The sequence below is a fragment of the Chiloscyllium plagiosum genome, chromosome 31, assembly GCF_004010195.1.
Source record: "Chiloscyllium plagiosum isolate BGI_BamShark_2017 chromosome 31, ASM401019v2, whole genome shotgun sequence".
In the NCBI taxonomy this organism is placed as follows: Eukaryota; Metazoa; Chordata; class Chondrichthyes; order Orectolobiformes; family Hemiscylliidae; genus Chiloscyllium; species Chiloscyllium plagiosum.
Genome location: NC_057740.1, coordinates 42798440 through 42821807, shown reverse-complemented (window position 1 = coordinate 42821807; position 23368 = coordinate 42798440). Strand labels below are relative to the sequence as shown.

The window sequence follows — 23368 nt, the reverse complement described above, 5'->3', positions numbered from 1 at the left end:
GGAGAATCGACGTTTCGGGTATGAGCCCTTCTTTAGGAAGGGCTGAAGAAGAGCTCATGCCTGAAACGTCGATTCTCCTGCTCCTTGGATGCTGCCTGACCTGCTGTGCTTTTCCGGCAACACATTTTCAGCAAATGGTGGAAGTGTCAAATGGACAGTAAGCACATAGGAGCAGGTATACAACTACAAATAGCATTTATATAACATTTTTAATGTAAGAAAATATCCTGAGGCACTTCACAGGAGGGATTACCAAAGCTCTGATGTGAAGGTGCCGGTGTTAGACTAGGGTGAACAAAGTTAAAAATCACAAAGGAGTAGTGCTCCAAAAGCTCATACTTCCAAATAAACCTGTTGGACTATAACTCAACCAAAGTTCACCATTGAGTCACATAAGGAGTTACTAGGACAGCTGACCAAAAGCCTCAGAGGTTTTAATGAGTGTCTTCAAAGGGGAGATAAAGGAGAAATGGGAGAGGTTTAAGGAGGGAATTAGGGTCCCAGACAGGAAAAGGCAAGGCACCAGCAGTAGAGGTGGGTAAAATCAGGGAAGCTCATGAAGACCTTGCTAACCATGGGGCTAAAGTTTAGGAGGGGTGAGGCCATGGAGGTATTTAAACATTAGAGAAGAAATGTTATAATCGTAGCATTTTTATACTATCAAGTCCACTCAGTTAAAGACTCTACCACCCATTCAGACTTCCCCCACATCCCATGTTCATTCTACCCTGTAGCCACTTACCTGGATCTTGGGATACATCACTGGGTCCAACAGGTAGGGCTCCTGATCATATGCATACCTTACACAGGTATCAAAGGGACACTCGAGGGCAATCTAGGTCAGACAATTACAGATCACAACCAAGTCCTGAATGCACTCAACATACTCGCGTGGTGGGGGAGCTTGAATTTGACTCACTCCTGGGAACACCCGTGAGGCAGGTTTTTCATTCTGCCCAATATTGTTCTCTGCTGCTTGCAATAGAATGACATATCACATGGGGCATAACACTAGTATTATCTGAATCTGTCAGTGTCCCATGATCATTTATGATTAAAACAGTTTCTGCAATTTGTCAGAAAATGGGGTGAAATAACTAATGTGTAATATTGTGATGGAAGGCATATGGTTTATATAAATATCATTTTTATTCAGAATTTGGATGTCAAACTAGTGGCAAATGGATTTTTTTTGTGAAGGGGTTTGGTATTTAACTAGGTCAGTCTTTGGACAGCCATAAATTTAACCCAGCATGCATCACACAGCAGATGACATCCGGTTTCCTGAAGTGTTAATGGACATTTGTTTGTGTCGTGGGGTTTCACAATAGGAGAGGGAAACAATTGAAACACATTGCTTTCGGGATTAGAACAATCAAGGATTGGTTTTAGAAACCCCAGGGATGGGAAAGCGTTTGGTCAGTTGAAATCAGATGTATGAGTAATTTCTTCGAGTAAAAGGAGTTTGTTTGGAGCAGTTGAGACCAGAAGACGTAGAACCAGAAGTAGCCATTCAGTCCATTCAGTCCATTCAGTCCTCTCCATCATTCAATGAGGTCATGGCTGTTCTGACAGTCCTAAACTCCATTTTCCCGCCTTCTCTCCATAACCATTTAGGGCAGCACAGTGGCTCAGTGGTTAGCACTGCAGCCTCACAGCACCAGGGTCCCAGGTTTGATTCCAGTCTCAGGCGACTGTCTGTGTGGAGTTTGCACATTCTCCCCGTGTCTGTGTGGGTTTCCTCCAGGTGCTCTGGTTTCCTCCCACAGTCCAAAGATGTTCAGATCAGGTGAATTGGCCACGCTAAATTGTCCAAAGTGTTAGGTGCTTTAGTCAGAGGGAAATGGGTCTGAGTGGGTTACTCTTCCGCGGGTCGGTGTGGACTTGTTGGGCCAAAGGGCCTGTTTCCACACTGTAGGAAATCTAATCTAATCTAAAAAAAAACCTTGAGTCCCCCCCTTCCTGTTTACCAAAACTGTCTGTCTCAGCCTCGACTGCCCTCTTGTAGTAAAGAATTCTACAGATTCACTATCTTCAGAGAGAAGAAATGCATCATCCTTAAATGGGCGACCCCTTATCTTTCCTTAAAGAGGGAGACCAGAACTGTTCACTGTGGTCCAGCTGTATTCTGACTTTAGCAAAACTTCCCTACTTTTGTTCTCCATTCCCTCCAAAATAAAGACCAACGCTCCACTTGTCTTCCATATTACCCACTGAACTTGGATGCTCGCTTTTTATGATTCATACACGAGGACTCCCCAATCTCTCTGTTCTATAGCTTTCTAGCAATAAGTTACCTTAGTGTAAGGATATCAGTTGTGTGAGAGGAAAAAAAAGATTTCATAGCTCACAGGACAGGAAATGAGGAGGAAAAAACAAGTTAGGTCAAGCTTACAGGTTGTGCAGGGAAAAAACATCTCTTCTTTTTGAGAAATTAATTGTAAAGTGATGGTGTTAAAGGGTAAATGGGATTTTGTTTTGCTGTGTGTTTGAATATCTTTTAAACTGTGTTACATGTAAATTATTTGATTTATTTTATACTATTTTACTATCTTTTATATAATAAAGTTCTGTTTTATTGTTAAAACCAAATCTGCCACATTGTGGCGTTTATATTTCAGTGAAAGACTACTGCATTAAATTAGTTTAAAAAGATGATTCATCAAGTCAGACTTCTTTGTGGAATGTGACTTGTCCAGTAGTAGCATCAGCTGGATCACACTTTAACAAAAGGATAATTACTTCAAGAAGCACAAAATAAATTCTGTTTTTAACAATTCGGATGTTTGGGCTAATGCTGTGGGAACATGGGTGTAAATCTCATCACAGCAGCTGGTGGGATTTAAATTCAATTAAATAATCTGGAATGTAAAGATAATCTCAGTGACGGTGACGGCAAAACTGTCATCGATTGTCATAATAACCCACCTGGTTCACTAATGTCCCTTAATGAAGGAAATCTACTATCCTGGCCTGATCTGGCCTACACATGTCTGTAAGGTTAGAGTAATGTGGTTAACACTTAATGACTCTCTGAAATAGCCTGGAGACCTACTCAGCTCAAGGGGCAATGAGCAATGGATAACAGGAGCTTGCTTTGCCAGTGAATCCCACATCCCATCAAAGGTGGATTTAAAAAAATCAACCACACACCCCTGAATCCCACTCCAAGATCCCAATTTTTCCCTTCCTTGCTGATGCTCCCACTTGTTTGAGCAATAATTTTCCACATGGCAGCCTGGAAAGTGAGAATGGCAAATCTGCTGCACGTTCACCAAAATTCATTTCCCAGGAATAGGCATTGGAGAGAGACGAGGAAGAGAAGCTTTCCCTGACTGAGGCTGACAGCTGAAGTCACTCTCAGTGCACTAGCAGTGAATCTGATTGGCTTTTTAAAACTATCATTGTCAAAGCCAAGGTAAGTATTTCATTGGAAAATAAATGAGATCACAGAACAATGCATCGAGCTAGTCTTAAAGAAAATTATAACATCTTCTCACAACATCAGGTCAGATTCATCATTCTTTGCTGCTAGTGGTTCAGAGAACAGTGTAATGGAGGCACAAGGAGATTCAGCACCTATTCTTTCCCCAATAAGATCATAAAACTTTTAAGATCTACCAGGAGGAGTAGACGTGCTTTGGCTGAATTTTGCATCCAAAATGATGATACCTCAGACAGTGCAGCACTCACTCAGTATTGACCCTCTGACAGTTCAGCGCATCCCCAGCACTGACCCTCCGACAGTGCGGCGCACCCTCAGCACTAACCCTCCGACAATGCGGCACTCCCTCAGCACTGACCCTCTGACAGTGCAGCACTACCTCAGCACTGACCCTCTGACATTGTGGCATTCTCTCATACTAATCTGGATTCACTAGTTTACAAATTATTCTCAAGTAACCTTAATGGGACTCGGATCCACCATCCTTTGAATGGATGTGAGGGTGAGAATTGGCCAAGTGAAGAGCTGGATGGCCAAAGTGTTCATTGCCTTTGAGGACACTTCCTGAGAAGCTGAAAACGTGAGATAGCTCTATGGGAGATTGCAATAGTAATGAGAAGGTGAGCTGTAAAGGGGTGAATTAAACAGTGTCCATCAAATCAGCCAAACATATCCACTCCCTGAGCTGTCAATGGTCAATACTTACAAAGCCCCGGAAGACTGTGTAAGCAGCAGCAAACAGCAGATATATTACAAAGCAGACATCGAGAGGCCTCCGATACAACCACTTTCCCTGTTCTGTGGCAACCTGTGGGAATGGCAGACGCACAGTCGGACAGAACCAAGCAGTTCAGATTAACAACTGATCAATAACCAATCATTTATATTAGACCACAACAAACAGAAAACCTGATCATCAATGGCCAGAAAGGATGAACTGATATGTACCTAATAATCAAATAATAATTAAATTAATAATTAAACTATAACCCTGGCAAATAATAAGCTACAAATCCTCATTAATAGTTTATTATTATGGATTTTCAATATATTATAATTTTGATAGTATACAAAATAAAGCTTTCTCTACGCTGTCTCCATTGATCACTCCCGGAAGAAGTACAGCACAGGATTAGATACAGAGTAAAAATCACTTTACTCTTTTAAACAGAAAGTAAAGCTCCTTCTATACTGTCCACCTCAAACACTCCCAGGATAGAGACAGCTCAGGATTAGATACAGAGTAAAGCTATTTCTCTGTAAATCGGGCGTTATTAACTGTCACAGCAATGACCACTAAGTTATGTCCAGGTTATTGCAAGTGCTTCTTACCTGATCTGCTGTCGCCTTTGGCAATGCTCTGGGAATCCCATAGATTTTCTTCCCAGCCCAAATTGGGATCAACATATACGGAATATTCAGCAGGAAAGCAGGACGGATTTCAGTTCCATATTTACCTTCATGAATTGAAACTAAAATTAGCAGTCGAGATATAGGAAAACACTAAATCTTCACATTTGATCTTTTTATAAATCATTGTCTAATGTTTTATCGATGAAATATATAGTGCAACATGATGTTACATGGAGATTTCCACTATTATAATCCACTTTGTGAACAAAACACCAGGACATGGAGAGCATGGAGTTAGATAGAGTAAAGCTTCCTCTACACTATCCTCATCAAACACTCCCAGGACAGGGACAGTACAGGGTTAGATACAGAGTAAAGCTCCCTCTACACTGTCCCCATCAAACACTCCCAGGACAAGTACAGCACGGGGTTAGCTACTGAGTAAAGCTCCACCTACTTTGTTTCAGTTAGTAATTTCTGATAGGAATATGCCTTTCAGGATGAAGATTATCATATATCTCTATCTTTTGCCTTTCCTTTAAGAAGCTCTTAAAAAATCTATCTTTTCGACTGAGATTTTCTATCTGTTGTAATATATTCCTATGTTCAAAGTTTGTGCGAAGATTTGTAGCTCGGGTGCTCGTTGTTGTGGTTCTGTTCGCCGAGCTGGAAGTTTTTGTTGCAAACGTTTCGTCCCCTGGCTAGGCGACATCATCAGTGCTTGAGAGCCTCCTGCGAAGCGCTTCTTTGATGTTTCCTCCGGTGTTTATAGTGGCCTGTCCCTGCCGCTTCCGGTTGTCAGTTTCAGCTGTCCGCTGTAGTGGTTGGTATATTGGGTCCATTGTACAAAATACCATGCAAGGACTGCACAAAACACTATATAGGACAAACAGGAAGACAGCTAACAATCCGCATACATGAACATCAACTAGCCACGAAACGACACGACCAGCTATCCTTAGTAGCCACACACGCAGACAACAAGCAACATGAATTCAACTGGGACAACACTACTATCATAGGGCAAGCCAGACAGAGAACAGCCAGGGAATTCCTAGAGGCATGGCATTCATCCACAAACTCCATCAACAAACACATCGACCTGGACCCAATATACCAACCACTACAGCGGACAGCTGAAACTGACAACCGGAAGCGGCAGGGACAGACCACTATAAACACCGGAGGAAACATCAAAGAAGCGCTTCGCAGGAGGCTCTCAAACACTGATGATGTCGCCTAGCCAGGGGACAAAACGTTTGCAACAAAAACTTCCAGCTCGGCGAACAGAACCACAACATATTCCTATGTAGCTCCATGTTAAGCCTTACTCCATAAAGTGGGCCTCCGTAAGGCATCTTATGGCATTGTATTTTGTTCAGAATGTTATATATATGCAAAATGTCATTATGATTGTTCCATTATCTCATGTAGCATTATCCTCCTTCCAGTTCAGTGTAACAGTTTACTGGGAACAACCTCAGTCAGGCCCAGTCACTCACCTAAGACGGTTCCAACTAGAAGGATCACGAGACTCATGAGAATGGAGCCCAGCCAATAGAGGCCAACACAGCGGTAACTCCAGCTGTGGGGAGATCACAGGCTTTAGTGATTATGTGAGACTTATATCCTCACTACTTCCATTTTAGTACAAGTCCAGTTATTCCATCAGTTTAGCTTTGGGCAATCTGCTGAGGAGTCTGAGCTGCCCCCTCCCCAAGGTCAGTACCTCTTTTTAGGCATTTGGTGCCCACAATCGAATGCAAGTGCTTCATGTAGGATCAGTCAATATGAGCTACTGCTTGATGCCTTACCTCAATGAGATGGCTGTTATCATCAGCAAGTAGAGGGCGTAATGGACTGTTCCATCCCAGTAACAGATCAGTATTCCATAGGCACTGCGAAGATACGGCTCCCCCTGCCAAAGGAGCAGAGCATCAGTCCCAACTATTGAGCCCCATTCCAACCACCATCTCTACACTCCCATCATTACTATGAGTACAACTGCACTGCCAGATCTTTTCATGGGATGTGGACATTATTGGCAAGTCCAGCATTTGTTATCCTACTCTCAGTGCTCCTTGGCTTGCTCAGCCATTTCAAAGGGCGGTCAAGACTCTACCATTGCTGTAGGTCTGAAGTTACATCTAGACCAGACCTGGTAAGGACAGGAAATTTCTTTCCCTAAAGGACCAGCTGGTTTACACATAATTGATGATGGCTTCATTGTCACCGTCACTGAGGTTAAATTTCAATTCTGGATTTTTAAGAGTTTTTGTTTTATTAATTGAATTAAATACAAGCAGGTGGTATGTTTGGATTTGAACCTGTGTCCCCAGAGCATTAGCCTGAACCTCCAGTGAAATCACCAGCACCTCCACTGGGGCACAAACTTGTTCAACAAAACTGATGAAACAATGGAATGCCATAAGAACACATTCTCAACTCTGGCTCATGGGGATAGCCACTCAGCAAACACACCGTTCAAATGGCAGAGAGCCAGGTAGCACCTCACCCCATCTCCACTGAGTGGCTGAAGGGAAATGAGGGCTCAACTTTGGGAAGAGGAGGTCAGCTGAGTTTCATATTCCCTGTCACTAATCAGTAACCTTATACCCAGCTCTGCAGGGTCAAACAGTCAGTTGCCCCCTCTCACTCTCCCCCCATTAAACAGGGTTAGGGAAACCTTCTCATCAAGAGTTTAGATTAGAGTGGTGCTGGAAAAGCACAGCAGATCAGGCAGCATCCGAGGAGCAGGAAAATCGACCTTTCGGTATAACCTTCTCATCAAGTCAGGCTGCAGTACCCAAGGAAGTCTGCAGAGGCTTGTTTTGTGGTGAGGAGCTGAAATCACAAGGATCAAGGACAGTAAAAGAGGAAATTGCTTTTCTCTGCCTTTCAAAGCCACAGGACATCTCTACCTGTTTGATAGCTTTTATGAAATGTAGATGGTGTCACAGGGGACAGGTTGGCTCAGTTGAATAGATGGTTAGTGCATGATTTGGAATAATGCTAACCTGCTGGTTTGTTTGTCATTCTGGCATTCAGGACATGCCTCCTCACCCTGCCTCTGATAGTGGAAGGCTATGGTAAACACCATTGATAAAACCAGCCAAGAAAACAGCTCAGTGTGTTCAACAGACAATGGATAACTGTGCTGTCTTTAAGCAGAGCATACGAGTCAATGGGATAGGGTCATTATAACATGGAAAGAGGCTGTTGAGCCCAGCAAGTCCACTGTTACAATATGAGTAAAACAGTGGCCAATTTGTATACAGCAATGTTCCATAAACAGTAATGACCAAATGATCAGTTTTACTGATGCTGTTAGAGGTGTAGATGTTGGCCCAGAACTCCCATACTCTTTAAAGATTGCCTGTGGTCCCTGTTAGTTCCATGTGAGGTCAGACAGTTTAACATTTTTAGATTAGATTAGATTCCCTTCAGTGTGGAAACAGGCCCTTCGGCCCAACCAGTCCACACGGATCCTCTGAAGAGTAACCCACCCAGACCCATTTCCCTCTGACTAATGCACCTAATACTATGGGCAATTTAACATGGCCAATTCACTCAACCTGTATATCAGGAAGCACATGCAGACACAGGGAGAATGTGCAAACTCCACACAGACAGTCCCCCGAAGCTGGAATTGAACCTGGGACCTTAGCACTGTGAGGCAGCAGTGCTAACCATTGTGCCACCGTGCCACCCCGACTGATTTCATCTGAAAGATGGCACCCCCAGCAGTACTGCACTGGTGTTAAGGTAGATTATAGTTGCAAATCTCAAGAGAATAGTGAGGTCTATATTATGCACAGGAGTTCATGGGAGATGGTGAAACCACCAAAGAAATGGACAGATCTCAGGTGCAGTTCGAGAGAACACAGGGAAATTCTTCCCACCATCAGCAGTGCAATTTTGAACCTACTTCCTTCAAGTAGAATCCCATGAAGCCTCTGATGTAGCCATCCTGTTCCAGGGAGATAATTAAATCGATGACACTTGTAAAGGAGAACACACTGAAAGCTGCAATAAGAGATAAGGGTTATTCAATTCTCCCTGTTACCTGATTCCAAAAGACAACAAGAAATAGGAACAGCAGTAGGCCATTCAGCCCCTCAAGCCTGCTCTGCCATTCAATGGAATCATGACTGATCCAACATTACTCACAATCACTTTCCTGCTCTTTCCCAATAATCCTTGATTTCTGGCCGACCAAGAATCTCTCTCTTTCAGCCTTAAATCTACACAAGGACTCCACCCTGACAGCTCTCTGCAGCAAGGAGTTCCAAAGACACTCAACCTTCTGAGAGAAGAAATTCCTCCTCATCTCAGTCTTAAATGGCACCTCTTTATTCTGAGACTATACCCTCTGCTCCTAATCTCTCTCCTGAGGTGAAACATCCTCTCAGCATTCACCCTGTCAAGCCCCTTAAGAATCCAATATGTTTCAACGGGATCACCTTTCATTCTTCCAAATTCCAAGCAATAGACTCCTAACCTGTTAAACCTTTGCTCATAAGATGTTCCCTCCATATTGGGGATCATCCTAGTATCCTTCTCTGGACTGCCCCCATCATGGTCCTCTGTGTCACATCACTGATGCTCCACTCTGCTTGTTTCTCATGCCACTCTTATTTAACCACCCCTTCCTGACAGGTTTCTCCTACTCACCGCTCACCCCTTCCCCAACATCAACATGAAATCGATGACCATGGAACAGTGGCACCATTACACTCACTAATCCCTATATCTATTACTCAATGGGAATAATATATTACTTAACATTTTTCTATGTTCACTGGTTCAGCGACCCCAGTTTAAATTCCATGTTTCATTGTTGATTTCACTGGTTCAAGTTTGGAATCAAGCAATTGTTCCAGATCTGACCTTGCAGCTCGTGATGCCCCTTCAGAAACCAGAGTGATGGATTTGAAAGCCCCATGAAGCTCTGCACTTACTAAAGCTGATTGAGTCAATGCCCTATCACTTACCATAGAACAGGGGGTCTGTGGGGGTTCTTCCGATGACGAGCAGGTACAACACCAACAACAGGCCAAGGAGGACTCCAACACCAGCATAAAACACTGTCATGGGACTTTAGAAGGAACAGGGAGAAAAGAATTAGTGACAGAAGGTCCTGAGGAGAGGGCAGTAATTATTGGGAAACACTGGACGGACCGATGATTGTCTTAATGAAGGTCTTTAAAATCATGAATAGGTTTGATAGGATAGTGTAGAGAAGATGTTTTAATGGTGGGCAAGATGAAAACAAGGGACCATAACACAATCACTAACAAATCCAATTGGGAATTCATGAGGGAGCGGTTTACACAGAGAGTGGGGAGAATGTGGAACATACTTCCGTAGGGAGTGAGTGAGGTGAATGATATTGATCTGTTTAAGAGGAAGTGAAATAAAAACATGATGGAAAAAGGAATAGAAGGACTGGAGGAAGGACGAGATAAGGAAGGATGGAAGGAGGCTTCTGTGGAGCAGAAACACCAGCCTGGATTTAGGCCAAATGCCTGTTTATGTAAACGACCCAAATGACAGTGACAACGAGCAAAAGATACAAATACAGAGAACTAAAACTCATCAATCTGGATTCATACTTGCACTTTAAACTGTAACTCCAGATTACAAACAAAACGTCATTTTTTTATACATATATTAGTTTCAGACTGAGGCCAGTGCTAGTCTCAGTCCCGGCTGGGGTTAATCCACAGGCAGCTCAATGAGGAGAAGCACCAAAGCTGAGCTCAAGGTTCCAAACCAAGCCTGATCTCAGAGTGCAAGATTCGAGAGTGACCTTGCAGAACCTGCTGATCAATAGAGGTAAAAACAATGACTGCAGATGCTGGAAACCAGATTCTGGATCAGTGGTACTGGAACTCCAGCACCACTGATCCAGATCCTGCTGATCAACAGAACTGACTGAACATGTGTTGCTGGAAAAGCGCAGCAGGTCAGGCAGCATCCAAGGAACAGGAGCCCTCACTTTCTCCTTGAAGATTTTAACCTACTGCGAATCCTCTTACAAGGATGCCTTCCTTGAAGAAGCTCTCTTCCTCCCTCTACACTCCAGCATCTGCAGCCCTCACTTTCTCCAACTGTCTGAACATGGCAATGTACGGAAATAGCAGCCCATTTCTAAATGCTCATGCGATATCATTCTCTTTGCTTTCTCAACTAACAGATCAATTTTTTTGACAAAAGTATTTTCTTTGAGTTTCCCATGCCTGAAATCTGTTAGATTCACCAGAGTGATATCAAACAGTGGGCTCCCACAGACTCTGTAACTGCCTACATCAGCTCATTGCAGTAGGATCTCATCCAGATCAGAATTCTAAAGCTTCGAGCACAACTCAGCACAAAGAGGCTTTTACACTATTTTATGTTCTAAACTCCTCCTGAAGGGGCTGCCCCTCTCTGGGTTACGGGGACCCCTGCCCCTCATTGGGGTACAGGGCTGAGGGGGCTTAGTGGTTTAGGCCAGAGGGGTGCAGACCGGGAGCTGGGAGCTCTCTCACCTGTCCATGGCCGACAGGCCGTTGAGCAGGAAGGAGACCGGGATCGCGGTCAGGGATAGCAGGAAGGCTGCAACACCGGCGGACACGCGCATCCCGGAGCTGGAACTGCGAGCCGGACCCCGCTGTCGCTCTGCGGTTAGTTAGAGAAACATTCCGACCCAGGGCAGGGAAGGGTCACGGATTATTAACACAGAGAAAGACAGAGAGGGAGGGAGAGGGAGGGAGAATGGGAGAGAGTCCCAGCAACCCGGAACAACACGATAGGAGGAACAACCACTCCCAACCCAAAGAAAACATAATACAACCCCACACCCAGACCCAGGGAACACAGCACCCAACCCCACACCCAATCCCAGGGAACACAGCACCGAGTCCCACACCCACTCCCAGGGAACATAGCACCCAACCCCACACCCACTCACAGGGAACACAGCACCGAGCCCCACACCCACTCACAGGGTACACAGCACCGAGCCCCACACCCACTCACAGGGAACACAGCACCCAGCCCCATATCCAGACCCAGGGAACACAGCACCGAGCCCCACACCTATTCCCAGGGAACACAGCACCGAGCCCCACACCCAGACCCAGGGAACACAGCACCCAGCCGCACACCCACTCCCAGGGAACGCAGCACCCAGACCCACGCCCACTCCCAGGGAATACAGCACCCAGCCCCACACCCACTCCCAAGGAACACAGCACCGAGCCTCACACCCACTCTCAGGGAACATAGCACCCAACCCCATACCCATTCACAGGAAACAAAGTAGCACCTTGCACCCATTTCCAATGAAGCACAGCACCCAACCCCCACACGGACTCCCAGAGAACACTACATCCACGAGGATCCCAGCATTAAGCGGGAACATAGCAGCCAACAAAGGGAACACAAACACAAACATCTCGGGAACACATTGTGCATTAGGGCACCACTCAGGGTGTGTTGAAAAGGGGGTTTGACTACAGATTCCTTCTGGCAGAGGACTGTCTTACTTTTGGGGTAGTGAACATTTTCAGCAAATCTAGATGTGAATGAGAGTCGTGAAGAGGATGCAAAGAGACTTCAGGGGATTTGGACAAGCTGTGTGAGTGGGCAAGAATATGGCAGTTAGAATACAATGCGGATAAGTGTAAAGTTACTTGAGAAATGATGTACTGGCACTGGAGGGGATGCAGGAGGTTCACTGATTAATTCTAGAGTTGAGACGGTTGACTTATGAGAAGAGATCGAGTAGACTGTACCTAAAATACTTTTGGAATTTAGAAGTATGGAGGGGGGATCTTATCGAAACATATAAAATTATGAAGGGAGTAGGTAAGATAGAAGCAGGGAGGTCAGGTGAAACTAAAGCTAGGGGCATAGCCTCAAAATAAAGGGAAGCAGAGTTAGGGCTGAGCTGAAGAGGAACCTCTTCCCCCAAAGGAATGTGAATCTGTGGAATTTCCTGCCCAGTGAAGATTTGGAGATGCCGGTGTTGGACTGGGGTCCACAAAGTTAAAAATCACACAACACCAGGTTATAGTCCAACAGGTTTAATTGGAAGGTGATGACCACCTGATGAAGGAGCAGCGCTCCAAAAGCTAGTGCTTCCGATTAAACCTGTTGGACTATGACCTGGTGTGCTGTGATTTTTAACTTTGTACACCCCAGTGAAGCAGTTGAGGCTACTTCATTGAATGTTATGACAAATCTGATAGATTTTTAACAGAAAAGGAATTAAGGGTTATAGTGAGTGGGTAGGTAAGTGGACTGAGTCCACAAAAAAAATGCTCAGCCATGATCTTATTGAATGGCAGAACATGCCCAAATATCCTACTCCTGCTCCTACAGACAATTCTGGGATAACGTGTGTTTTGGCAGCACAATTCGGTGATAACATCGCTGAAGAATTAGGGAACGGTATTTTGGAGAATGCCTACCGCCGTTGGCAATTGCGCGATTCCAGTGGGGATCTGTTCACATGCTTCATTCTGCATATGAGCTAGTGTCCATGCTGTTCTTCTTACTGTTTTGCGTACGCACTGATCTCAGCTGCCAATAGAGCAGCTTTGAGAGAGAGGTACTGGAGAGTAGCTTTCTTACATTTTTTAAATGTACTGTGTTAAATATATTTCTATTATTAAAGATGATTTCAACCTTCATTCAGGCTGTGCTACACGTTTGGGCAATTTTTGAGTGACTGAGAGTCATTTTATGCTGGTCTGCCCTAACCCCACTTTTCCCATTGGCCCCATTATTTCTATTAGGTCAGGCTTCACTGTAACACAACCACGGTGTTATAGGAGAACTACCTGTAATTCTGATGTTCTACTGTACAGGAATAAAGTCTTTCTGCTCCTATTGTATAAAACATTGGTTCGTCCACAGCTGGAGGAGTGTGTGTAGTTTTGGTCCCTTATCCAGAAATCACCAAATTCCTGGATGGCAGGACTGACCTATGAAAGTAATCAAATGCCTGCATTCCCTAGTTTAGAAAAATGAAGTGATTGCATTGAAAATTATAAAATTCTTTAAAGGCAAAACAGGGTTGATGCAGAAAGGAGATCTGAAATCATGAGGCAATCTCAAAATAGACAAAGTCAGAATTCACACAACACCAGGTTCGTCACTTCACCTGACGAAGGAGCAGAGCTCGGATGCTGCCTGAATTGCTGTGCTTTTTCAGCACCACTCTAATCTAGACTCAAGTTTCCAGCATCTGCAGTCATTGTTTTTACCTTTCTGACTTTGTCCAACCCGTTCCAACACTGGTACCTCCACATCATAAGAATGTACAGCCAAACTGTTTAGGACGGGGGTGAGAAGGAATTCCTACACACAGAGGATGGTGTGCGTTAACAAATTCTGTAAATTAGAGGGTTTTGGAGGCTGAGTCAGAGTATGTTCAAGACAGATCAATAAATTCCTGGATCATAATCACATCAAGAAATATGTCAACGTAGCAGTAAAATGGCAAAGACAGGTGATCAATCTAGAATAGTAAAACAGGAGCTGAATGGCTGAGTCCTTCTCCCTTATTTCCCTCTCCCCAAAAACTGAGAAAAAGATTTCTACTATTCTAACATGTTCCTCAGTCTAGTTGTTGCTGAAATTCATCTACTTTTGTTAAATCTGGACTATTCCTGCATGCCCACCTTTTAGCAGAAATTTATTTAAAACTCCTGTTGTGTCCAAGCTCAGACGTAGTTTACATTCACACATCATGGCAAAGCCAAGATGTTAAAATGTGTGTATTCTAATTGTTTTCGAATCTCTGTATTGCCTGGCCGAGCCTCAGCTCCCTAATCTCCATCACAGCCCTCATAGATACCTCCAGTCAGCCAATTCTGGCCTCTTAAAATTCCCTATTTTAATTGTTCCACCAGCACTGGCCTTGTACAGTACAGGCTCTTCGACCCTCGATGTTGTGCTGACCTCTTATCCTCTAAGCTCTGAATTTTCTCCCCCACTTCTCCATTACTCTTTACCCTTTAAACTGAACCTCAAAACTTAATCTTTGCCTATTGGCCATCTGCCCAATTAACTTGCTGCCTAGTTCAAAGCCAAATTTGCTGACCGTCCTATACATTTGACCTGTGATAATTTACTACGTTAGGGGCACACACAAAGGCATTGCTATTATTGAACTGGAAGACAGTTAAGGTTTCTGCCCCAGCTCACTTTGCCTGTACAAAGGGGGGATTTTCTTCCACCCAGAGGATTGCATATCTTTGGAGGTCCCTACCCCACAGATTTGTAGATGGTCCATTGTTGAGTATATACATAGTTGGGATAGATGGAGATTTGATCGCTCAGCGAATCAAGGGATTTGGGAGTGGGCAGGAAAGTAGAATTAAAGCCCAAGGTCAGCCACAGTTTGTGTTGAATGACAGATAGGCTGAATGGTCTACTCATTTTGCATGCTTTATTTGTCTCAGCTCTATGGCCACACTTGATCTGATAATCTGCTAATATTTTAATGTCTGTAGAAGTAACCAATGACTAAGCATTGATTGAGCCATATATGAAATTAGATGGTCAATTCCTGTGCCTCACTCTACTGCTGTCCCAGAAATGAGCTAACCCAATGTTGTCCAAGAATGCAATCTGGGACTTGCTCACCTGCAAGACTCAGTTACATCCATCCATGAGAGAAAATGTTTAAAAAAAGTAGGACTCCCGTGATGTTTAGAATGATAAAATTTATTTAAGCACAAACATGCAGCAGTTCTACATTTTGCAAGAAAATGTTTGACGATCTTTGAGAAATAAAATGTTACTGAGCGACTATCAGAGATGTCCAAAACAGTTGAGATTTCTCCTGCTGCATGTTGAGACCTCAGTAACACTTCCTCAGATTTCTCTCAGGGGGTTAAGCCATATTGATAGGAAAAGAATTCTTCCCTCATCCCCAAGGTCAAGAAGCACAAGAGCATAGCAAGATGCACTGCAGTCTCCTGTTGCACCTGAATCTCTGTAGAGGAGGTATATGTAAGAGATGATTGAACTGCACTCTCTGATGAACTCCATTGTTTTCAGCATTATGGCTTATTCAGAGATTCAGCATGATTACCATCGTATTGAGACCTGAAGGCGGTTTCCTTTTCTCTACATGGTCCACATTTTCTGTGGTGAGGTAAAGGGCTCCTTCGAGTACAGAAACGAAACTGGGAGGAATGTGACCCAACAACAACAGAAGATTCTGACGCTGTTTTTAAGGGAAATCCAACTCTTGAGTTCATCTCTCGCAAGCATGGCCGTCTGATTGTTGTGCCATTGAAGAACCAAACTAAACATCGCAGCAAAGTAGTGAATGGGAAAGCCTCCTTGCGGCTGTGTGTGGAAATTCAGGAGTCAGTAATAAGGTCTCCTAGGGTTATTCTGAAATAAAGAAAGTCCCATGTTAATTCATAAGGAAAAAGCTGACAGCACAGGAGCAAATGGCACAGTAAACCTGGCCAATAGACAGGAGAGGAGAAAGTGAGGTCTGCAGATGCTGGAGATCAGAGCTGAAAATGTGTTGCTGGAAAAGCGCAGCAGGTCAGGCAGCATCCAGGGAACAGGAGAATCGACGTTTCGGGCATAAGGATCGGGGCATAAGCCCTTCTTCAGGAAGAAGGCCTTATGCCCGAAACGTCGATTCTCCTGTTCCCTGGATGCTGCCTGACCTGCTGCGCTTTTCCAGAACACATTTTCAGCAACAGACAGGAGACTCTGTCGACCACATTAACACACCCCCGTCCTTTCCACGCTAACATCCGATCCACAGAGTCATGGAACCTCCTAGAAAAAGCAGAAATTAAAATGGTGAAAACCCTAGGGATAACAAGGGAAAATGAATACTCTAGAAGAAGCTCAAAATCACAGTGTAATGGGAAAGTCACACCCTGACAAGTGCAGGCCAATGGCCCAACAAACCCAATAACCACCCCAACTATCACCCATGTACAATGGTGAAAGTGTGAATGAACTGTGAGATTCACTGCAACAGCAATGCCTCCTGTGGCTTTCCCAATGGGATGGACAATACCAACAATATAGTGGGAACACCATCACCCCCTGCGCACACATCACAGCGCAAGCAATTTGTCCCATTGACCAATCCAACTAGTGACACATTAATAATCGGCCATTCGGCCCTCAAGCTTTCTATCATTCAATCAGACCATTCAGTCCCTCAGATGGGTTCCATTAGCCAACAGATAAACAGTACATTTTATTTACAAATTTGAGTTCCAAATTACAAAAATCAAGTCTTTATGCAGAACTAGTTCTCAGATGATCGAAATAAATTCCATACTCTCCACCATGTCTGCATGTTGTGATCACTTACCAGCGGGTTGGGTCTGAATCTATAGGCCAGCATCATCCGTTTACGGAATGCCTCATACTCGTCATCATCCTTATTGAGTTCTGCAGGCCGATCAATACCAAACCCAGCTCCATCGACTGCCGTGGTGCCTCTGTACAGGCAAAAGAGGAGGGGCATAAAGAGACTGTAGGAGCTGAGGTTGATCTTCTTAGAGAAAAGAGACAGTTAAAGAGAGATTTAATACCAAAATTACTAGGGGGCTTAAAGGGATAAACTCAGAGATGGTTTCCAGTGGCAGAAGTGTCAATAACCAGAGAGACACAGATTTCAGACATGTAACAGGAACTGAGGAAGACAGGAGGAGAATTTTTGTTTTTACTTTTAAATACATAAGTCATTAAGATTTGGAATTTGGCTGCGATTCAAAAAGAATGGGAACACGGACGTTTGGCAAGCATGAGTGTCTCTGGCTGATCCATTCCTCCAAGGAAGAACTCTGGCTGTAGAATCAGAATTGAGCTAGGGAAATAACCTGCAGCAGTGTGATTTCCCACTCCAGTCTGGTGGCTACCACAACATTCCCATTAGCTTCAGAACGTTCAATTTGGAAAATTAAAATGAGAACAGGGATTAAAATGACCATTACACTGTTAAAGACATCTGAGCAGCTTCTTCAGGTGAGCTCTTTCCCATACCATACTCTCACCCCAGTTAAAAACATGGCAAAGCCTAACTGCATGGCAAACTACTGAGAACCTGCTCTTAAGCATGTTAAGGTCTCAATGACAAAAAGAGATAATTGACAAAAATAAATCTTAAAACCAAACTAAAATGACAAAATGAAATTAAAAATGATAGGAAAATCAAACAGAAATTTACAGTGGTTCTACCACATGAGAAGACATCCAATTCACCTGTCCACTCCACAGCTGGGATTTTCCATCCAGTTTAAAAATGGAAAATCGTGCCGCTGGTGAAGGCAAATCGCACACATTCAGCAGTTATCGGAGCATTAACTAACCTTCAAAACCTGCAGTGGAGGAATCAAACTTGCTGTTCCTACACATGTTGGTCCTTTAGCTTTATAAACTCCTAAGCTTTGAATAAAACTGAGACATTAATTTCTCTGACTTTGGACCTCAGGCTATACTTCAAACATTGGCTTGAGCATCATCACTAGTTACACAAGTCATGAAGGCCAGGTTTACGAGTAGGTGAGTAGCTTTTTCTTATTCACTCGTGGGACATGGGCATCACTGACTGGTCAGCATTTATTACCCATCCCTAGTCACCCTTGAGAAGTTGGCAGTGAGCTACCTTTTTGAACTACTGCAGTCCACATGCTGCAGGTTTACTCACATTGCCAACAGGGAGGGAATTAATCATGTTCTACCAACTCCCGTTAACGAGCGTTGACATTTTGGGCAGTGGGGAGTTTAAAAAGTAAGATTGGAGATTGTTTGAAATGAGGGTCACCACAGCCAATTGATACTTACCATCCAAATGGACAAGTACCAAGATCAGCCTCTTAGGCTAGATACAGGAGGGGCACCCCTGTAGCCAGAGAACCAGAAGCTCAGGACAAATCAGTCTCTTTGCATGAAGGAGTGGGAGGGATTAAATAACCACCCACATGCTTCTCTTTCAAAATTTACTTCACTGGCACTTTTGGAACAAGGACAAAGATGACGAGGAATGCACTTCGCAGATTGGGGGTGCAGACTCCTTAAAGCTCTCTCCCTTTTCTTCAGTTTAGACAAAAGTATAAGAGTTGATTTCAGATACCAGGCCTGGGTCTACTTCTGTACCTGGGAACAGGAGCTTTGATGCCTTGACCTTCTGAGCCAAGCCCTTCACCTTCTTTCCAGCCCATTTTCATTAGCATCTGGTAACCAATGTTCTCCACTGTAATTTTGAAATCCTTGTAATCGGAGTAATCAGGCTCCCTACCTTCCTGTAAGAGATAGGCGAGAGTGCAAAAGCAGTCAGATATGGTATTGATGGGCGTGAAAGTGTGCATGTATTTACATATACTTCATCCTGGTGCTTAATGACTCTCATCCATTGCTGGTTCAGGAAACCAATGTACATCTCTATGACTCTACGTCTTCATTGCCTCTTTTCCACTTACAGTCATTATAATATATTCCAGCCCACTCCAAGATCTCTGTGCTCTGTCAATCCTAGGCTAGTGCAATGATGTAAATGATGTCAGCCATTGTAACTTGAAGACAGTGTCACATGACATCAGGTTATAGTCCAACTTGTTTATTTGAAATCACAAGCTTTCAGAGCGCTGCCCCTTAGTCAGGTGAACTTAAAGAGGCTAACCTGTGTGCAACTCCCTTAGGAACCTTTAGCTTGCTACTGGCAGCACAGTATTTAGATGCAATGCCAATGCTACGGGTCAAGTGCTGGAAAATGGGATTAGAATAGTTGGGGAGTTGCTTTGGACCAGTGCAGATTTAATGAGCTGAAGGGTCTTCTTCTATTATATAGACCTCTTGACTCTGTGCACAGCTTGGAGAAAACATTGACTGGTAGTGTAGCTTTCGAAATCAACCCTGAAGTGTTGGAATTTCCTCCATAAATCTCTCCATCACTATCTTCTCTTCCTAACCATTTTTTAAATACCAAATTCTTTGACCAAGCTTTTTACTGAACAGTCCTGATACAACTGTCGGTGACTCAGTGTTGGTTGTTGCTTGATGACATTCCCATTAAACACTTAAAAAGGAGATATATAAATGCAAGTTGCTGCTGTTGTAAATTTTATTATGGACCATAAACAGGTGGCACTTTACATGGATTACCATAATTGCAAGGTCTGCGACTTTCTGACATACACTAGCTATAGTTGAGGTACTACTGGTTGCACAGAACCTCGCAAAACTCACTTTTACAATGACTTTCATGAGTGCTACTGACACACTAAGATAGCAGCCTGGTTCCTTAATTAGGGATAGTTTGAGTGAACTAATGTGAGTCACTATCATAGAGTCATACAGCTTGGACACAGACCCTTTGGTGTAACGAGGCCACACCAACCACATTCCCCAACTGAACCAGTCCCACCTGCCTCGTTTGGCCCATGTCCCTCCAAACGTTTCCTATCCATGTACTTATCCAAATGCCTTTTAAATATTTCAATTGTACTTGCATCCACCACTTCCTCTGATAGTTCATCCCACATATGAACCACTCTCAGTGTAAAAATGTTGCCCATCATCCTTTTTAAAACCCTTTCCTCTCAATGCCCCTCCCTCGGGAAAAGACCCTTGCTATTCACCTTATCTATGTCCCTCATGATTTTATAAACCTCTAAGGTGACCCTTCAATCCCCTACGCTCCAGTGAAAAAAGAGCCAGTCTATCCAGCTTACTTATAATTCATTGTTACCTCCATTCCCGACAACATCCCAGAATTGGAAAAATGCAAGCAATGGACTCCTGCCTTATTTACGGAGTGCAATATTTAGTGAGCTGGAAAGTCTCAATCCAAATATAGCAGATATAAGCTGACAGCGTACTCCAACTCCTAACCTGTACTGTAAAGGAAGCTTCACTCTTCATCTAACCCCATCCTGCTCCTGCCTTGGCAGCATTTGATGGGAACAGTGTAGAAAGAGCTTTCCATTCAGTGTAAAAGAGTAGAGAGAGCTTCATGCTGTATCTAATCCTGTGCTCCACCTGTCCTGGCAGTGATTAATATGGACAGTGTAGATGAGACCTTACTCTCTATCTAACCCATGCTCAACCTGGGAGTGTTTGAGAAGGACAGTGTCAGGGGACATTAACTTCCAGTTTAAAAGATAGAGGGAGTTTTACTGTGTACCTAACTCAATGCTGTACCTGCCTTGATAAACATACAAAAGAGTCACCCAAAGTAGCAACAGCCATATTCCACTCTTTGTAATAGTTCTGGATAAGTTAACTTACCTTCAGAGCTTTGAACGTCTCCATGAATTTCTCCAGTTCATCAGGAGGTAGGAAATCTCCGATGAAATGTTTCCCTCGACCCATCTCAGTCAGTTGTTCCGCCCATTCTATCAAAGATCAGTAGAAATTGTAATAGAACACAAGAAAGAACTGTGTGAACATATTGTTACTGGTGCGCCCTTCCTAGTGCCAAAGGCATTAGACTTTAGAAGTGGAATAGTCCTCTTGGTTCCTTGAGCATGTTCTGGCGTTTAGTACAGTTAAGCATGACCTTCTCCCTCAAAGTCAAACTTCCCGTATTGTCTCCATAATCTTTGATAACATCAAATCCCCATAAATCCCTGGGTTGAATGTGTGCAGTGACAGACTGCACAGTTTGCTGGGGTATGGAATTCCAAAGATTAGTAGATTTGATCGGAGGCCATTTGGCCCAATGGATGTGCATTGTATCTCTGACCATTTCAACTTAGAGCCACTCTGAGGAAGAGTCATACCAAAACTTTAACTCTGTTTTTCTCTCCACAGATGCTGTCAGACCTGCTGAGTTTTCTCAGTATTTTCTGAATTTATGACAATTTCTTGCCCTTTCCCTGTAACCCTGTACATTGTATCTACTTAATCATCCAATGCCCTCTTGAATGGCTCAATTGAACATGTCTCCACCACACTTTCAAGTAGTATACCATCACATACCTTTCAGTTAGCATGCTTGCATTTTAGTTCTAAATGACCAACCCCATTCTGATTTGGTGACTTCTAGATTTGTCAACCAGGGGAAACTGACTCTCAGCACTGATCTTGTCAATTCCTTAAGACATACCGCAGATCATGACCAGGAATTTTCAAATGAGGAGGAACTCAGCCTCTGAATTCAGTCTTTAATAATTTTCCTCAATGTAGTACTGTTAAGGTCCTGAAGGTACACTGATGTCCTCAGGATGTTCTAGAGCACTTCAAGCCAATAACACACATTTGAAAATTTCAGGTAAGCTCAGACCATCAGAAGACATTGAGCACATCTTGACATCACCCACTGTGGATGCCAGCTTGCTGCTTAATGCTTTACAAGCTCCTTGAACTAGATCTACACCACACTCCCCTTACCCTGTGTTTACAGCTGATCTCCGCAGAACACTGTTACCCCACATTTACCTCTGGTCTTCTCCATCTCCATATGTCGCAGACGATGTTCCCATGTACCAGCATCGCCGTCAATCTCTTCATCGCTGTCATACTCATGCCTGTGAGCCTGAATGGCTTTTTCCCACATCATCTGCATCTCCTGCATGGCTTGCTTGTGCTTCATGATCATGTCATACATTTGCTGCATCTGCAAACAAGCCAGAGGTTACCTCAGATATTCTGCCAAATAGCGCCAGGAAAGTTTATGCTCCTCACACTTATTTAGAATCTCATCTCCTCCTTCCTTTTCCCACCTCAAATATGGGAATTTCCAACTCAGTCCTGCATTCTATAATACGCACAATTCTTTACAAGGCCTTTCGATTCCTCTATAACGATATTACACTCAGTTCTGCTATAACGCGTGTTACTTCAACACAAATTGGCTTTAACACGATTCCGGATCCATTACTTTAAATGGCGTGGCTATTGCTCGATTTTCTTATAACGTGTGAAAATACAAGATCGCACGTTATATCAGAACTGACTGTATTACCACCTCCGCACACTCTCGTTATGCGACAGCTAATCTGCACATACAAATTATCAAGCACAACCTGCCCAATCTGCCTTTAATGGCAATGTCTTTCTCTACGATGCTGCCTAGTTCTTCTCAGTTAATGCCCCTATACCGCTGCCTCTTGCACAATGTAAAACAACCTTTTCACTTCCTCTCCAGCTCTCTCAACTCTATTGGGTAATTTCCCTATTCAGACGATACTGCTGCACACTCCCTCAGTAGCCCTCTGTAAGTGATTGTCTATGTATTTCCTTTATTCTTTCATGTTTACTGGTAAGGCCAGCATTTGTTGCCCATCCCTTAAATGGAGTGGCTTGCTAGGTCACTTCAAGGGGCAGGTCTGAGTCAATCACATCGCTGTGAATCTAGAGTGAATACAGGCCAGGCTAGGTAAGAATGACAGAACTCCTACTCTAAAGGATATCAGTTTGGATTTTCCAAAAATCAGCAATTGTCGTGATGTCACTGTTACAGAGATTGGCTTTATGTTCCAAAATCAGTGAATTTAATTCCACCAGATGCCATGGTGTGTTTTGAACCTGAGTGCCAGACCATTAGCCTGGGCCTCTGGATTACTGTTCTAATGATATTACTACCAC

General features: G+C 43.7%; 2 protein-coding genes across 2 annotated transcripts in view; both read right to left on the bottom strand.

Annotated features, from left to right (window-relative positions):
- The window catches only part of LOC122565062 (transmembrane 6 superfamily member 2-like), a 12479-nt gene extending 1056 nt beyond the window's left edge, over positions 1 to 11423 (bottom strand). Inside the window, exons 1-8 of the mRNA XM_043720692.1 lie at positions 11332 to 11423; positions 9793 to 9896; positions 8727 to 8824; positions 6613 to 6716; positions 6301 to 6383; positions 4778 to 4917; positions 4152 to 4253; positions 743 to 835 (exon numbers count right to left, since the gene is read on the bottom strand). Coding sequence (XP_043576627.1) covers positions 743 to 835; positions 4152 to 4253; positions 4778 to 4917; positions 6301 to 6383; positions 6613 to 6716; positions 8727 to 8824; positions 9793 to 9896; positions 11332 to 11423 — 816 coding nt within the window. The remainder of the gene's footprint in view (positions 1 to 742; positions 836 to 4151; positions 4254 to 4777; positions 4918 to 6300; positions 6384 to 6612; positions 6717 to 8726; positions 8825 to 9792; positions 9897 to 11331) is intronic.
- A 4081-nt stretch (positions 11424 to 15504) lies between these two features.
- sugp1 (SURP and G patch domain containing 1) overlaps positions 15505 to 23368 on the bottom strand; it is a 28196-nt gene continuing 20332 nt past the window's right edge. Inside the window, exons 10-14 of the mRNA XM_043721538.1 lie at positions 22220 to 22397; positions 21068 to 21174; positions 18938 to 19083; positions 17151 to 17280; positions 15505 to 16198 (exon numbers count right to left, since the gene is read on the bottom strand). Of these exons, the coding sequence (XP_043577473.1) occupies positions 16172 to 16198; positions 17151 to 17280; positions 18938 to 19083; positions 21068 to 21174; positions 22220 to 22397 (588 nt within the window). The 3' untranslated portion in view covers positions 15505 to 16171. The remainder of the gene's footprint in view (positions 16199 to 17150; positions 17281 to 18937; positions 19084 to 21067; positions 21175 to 22219; positions 22398 to 23368) is intronic.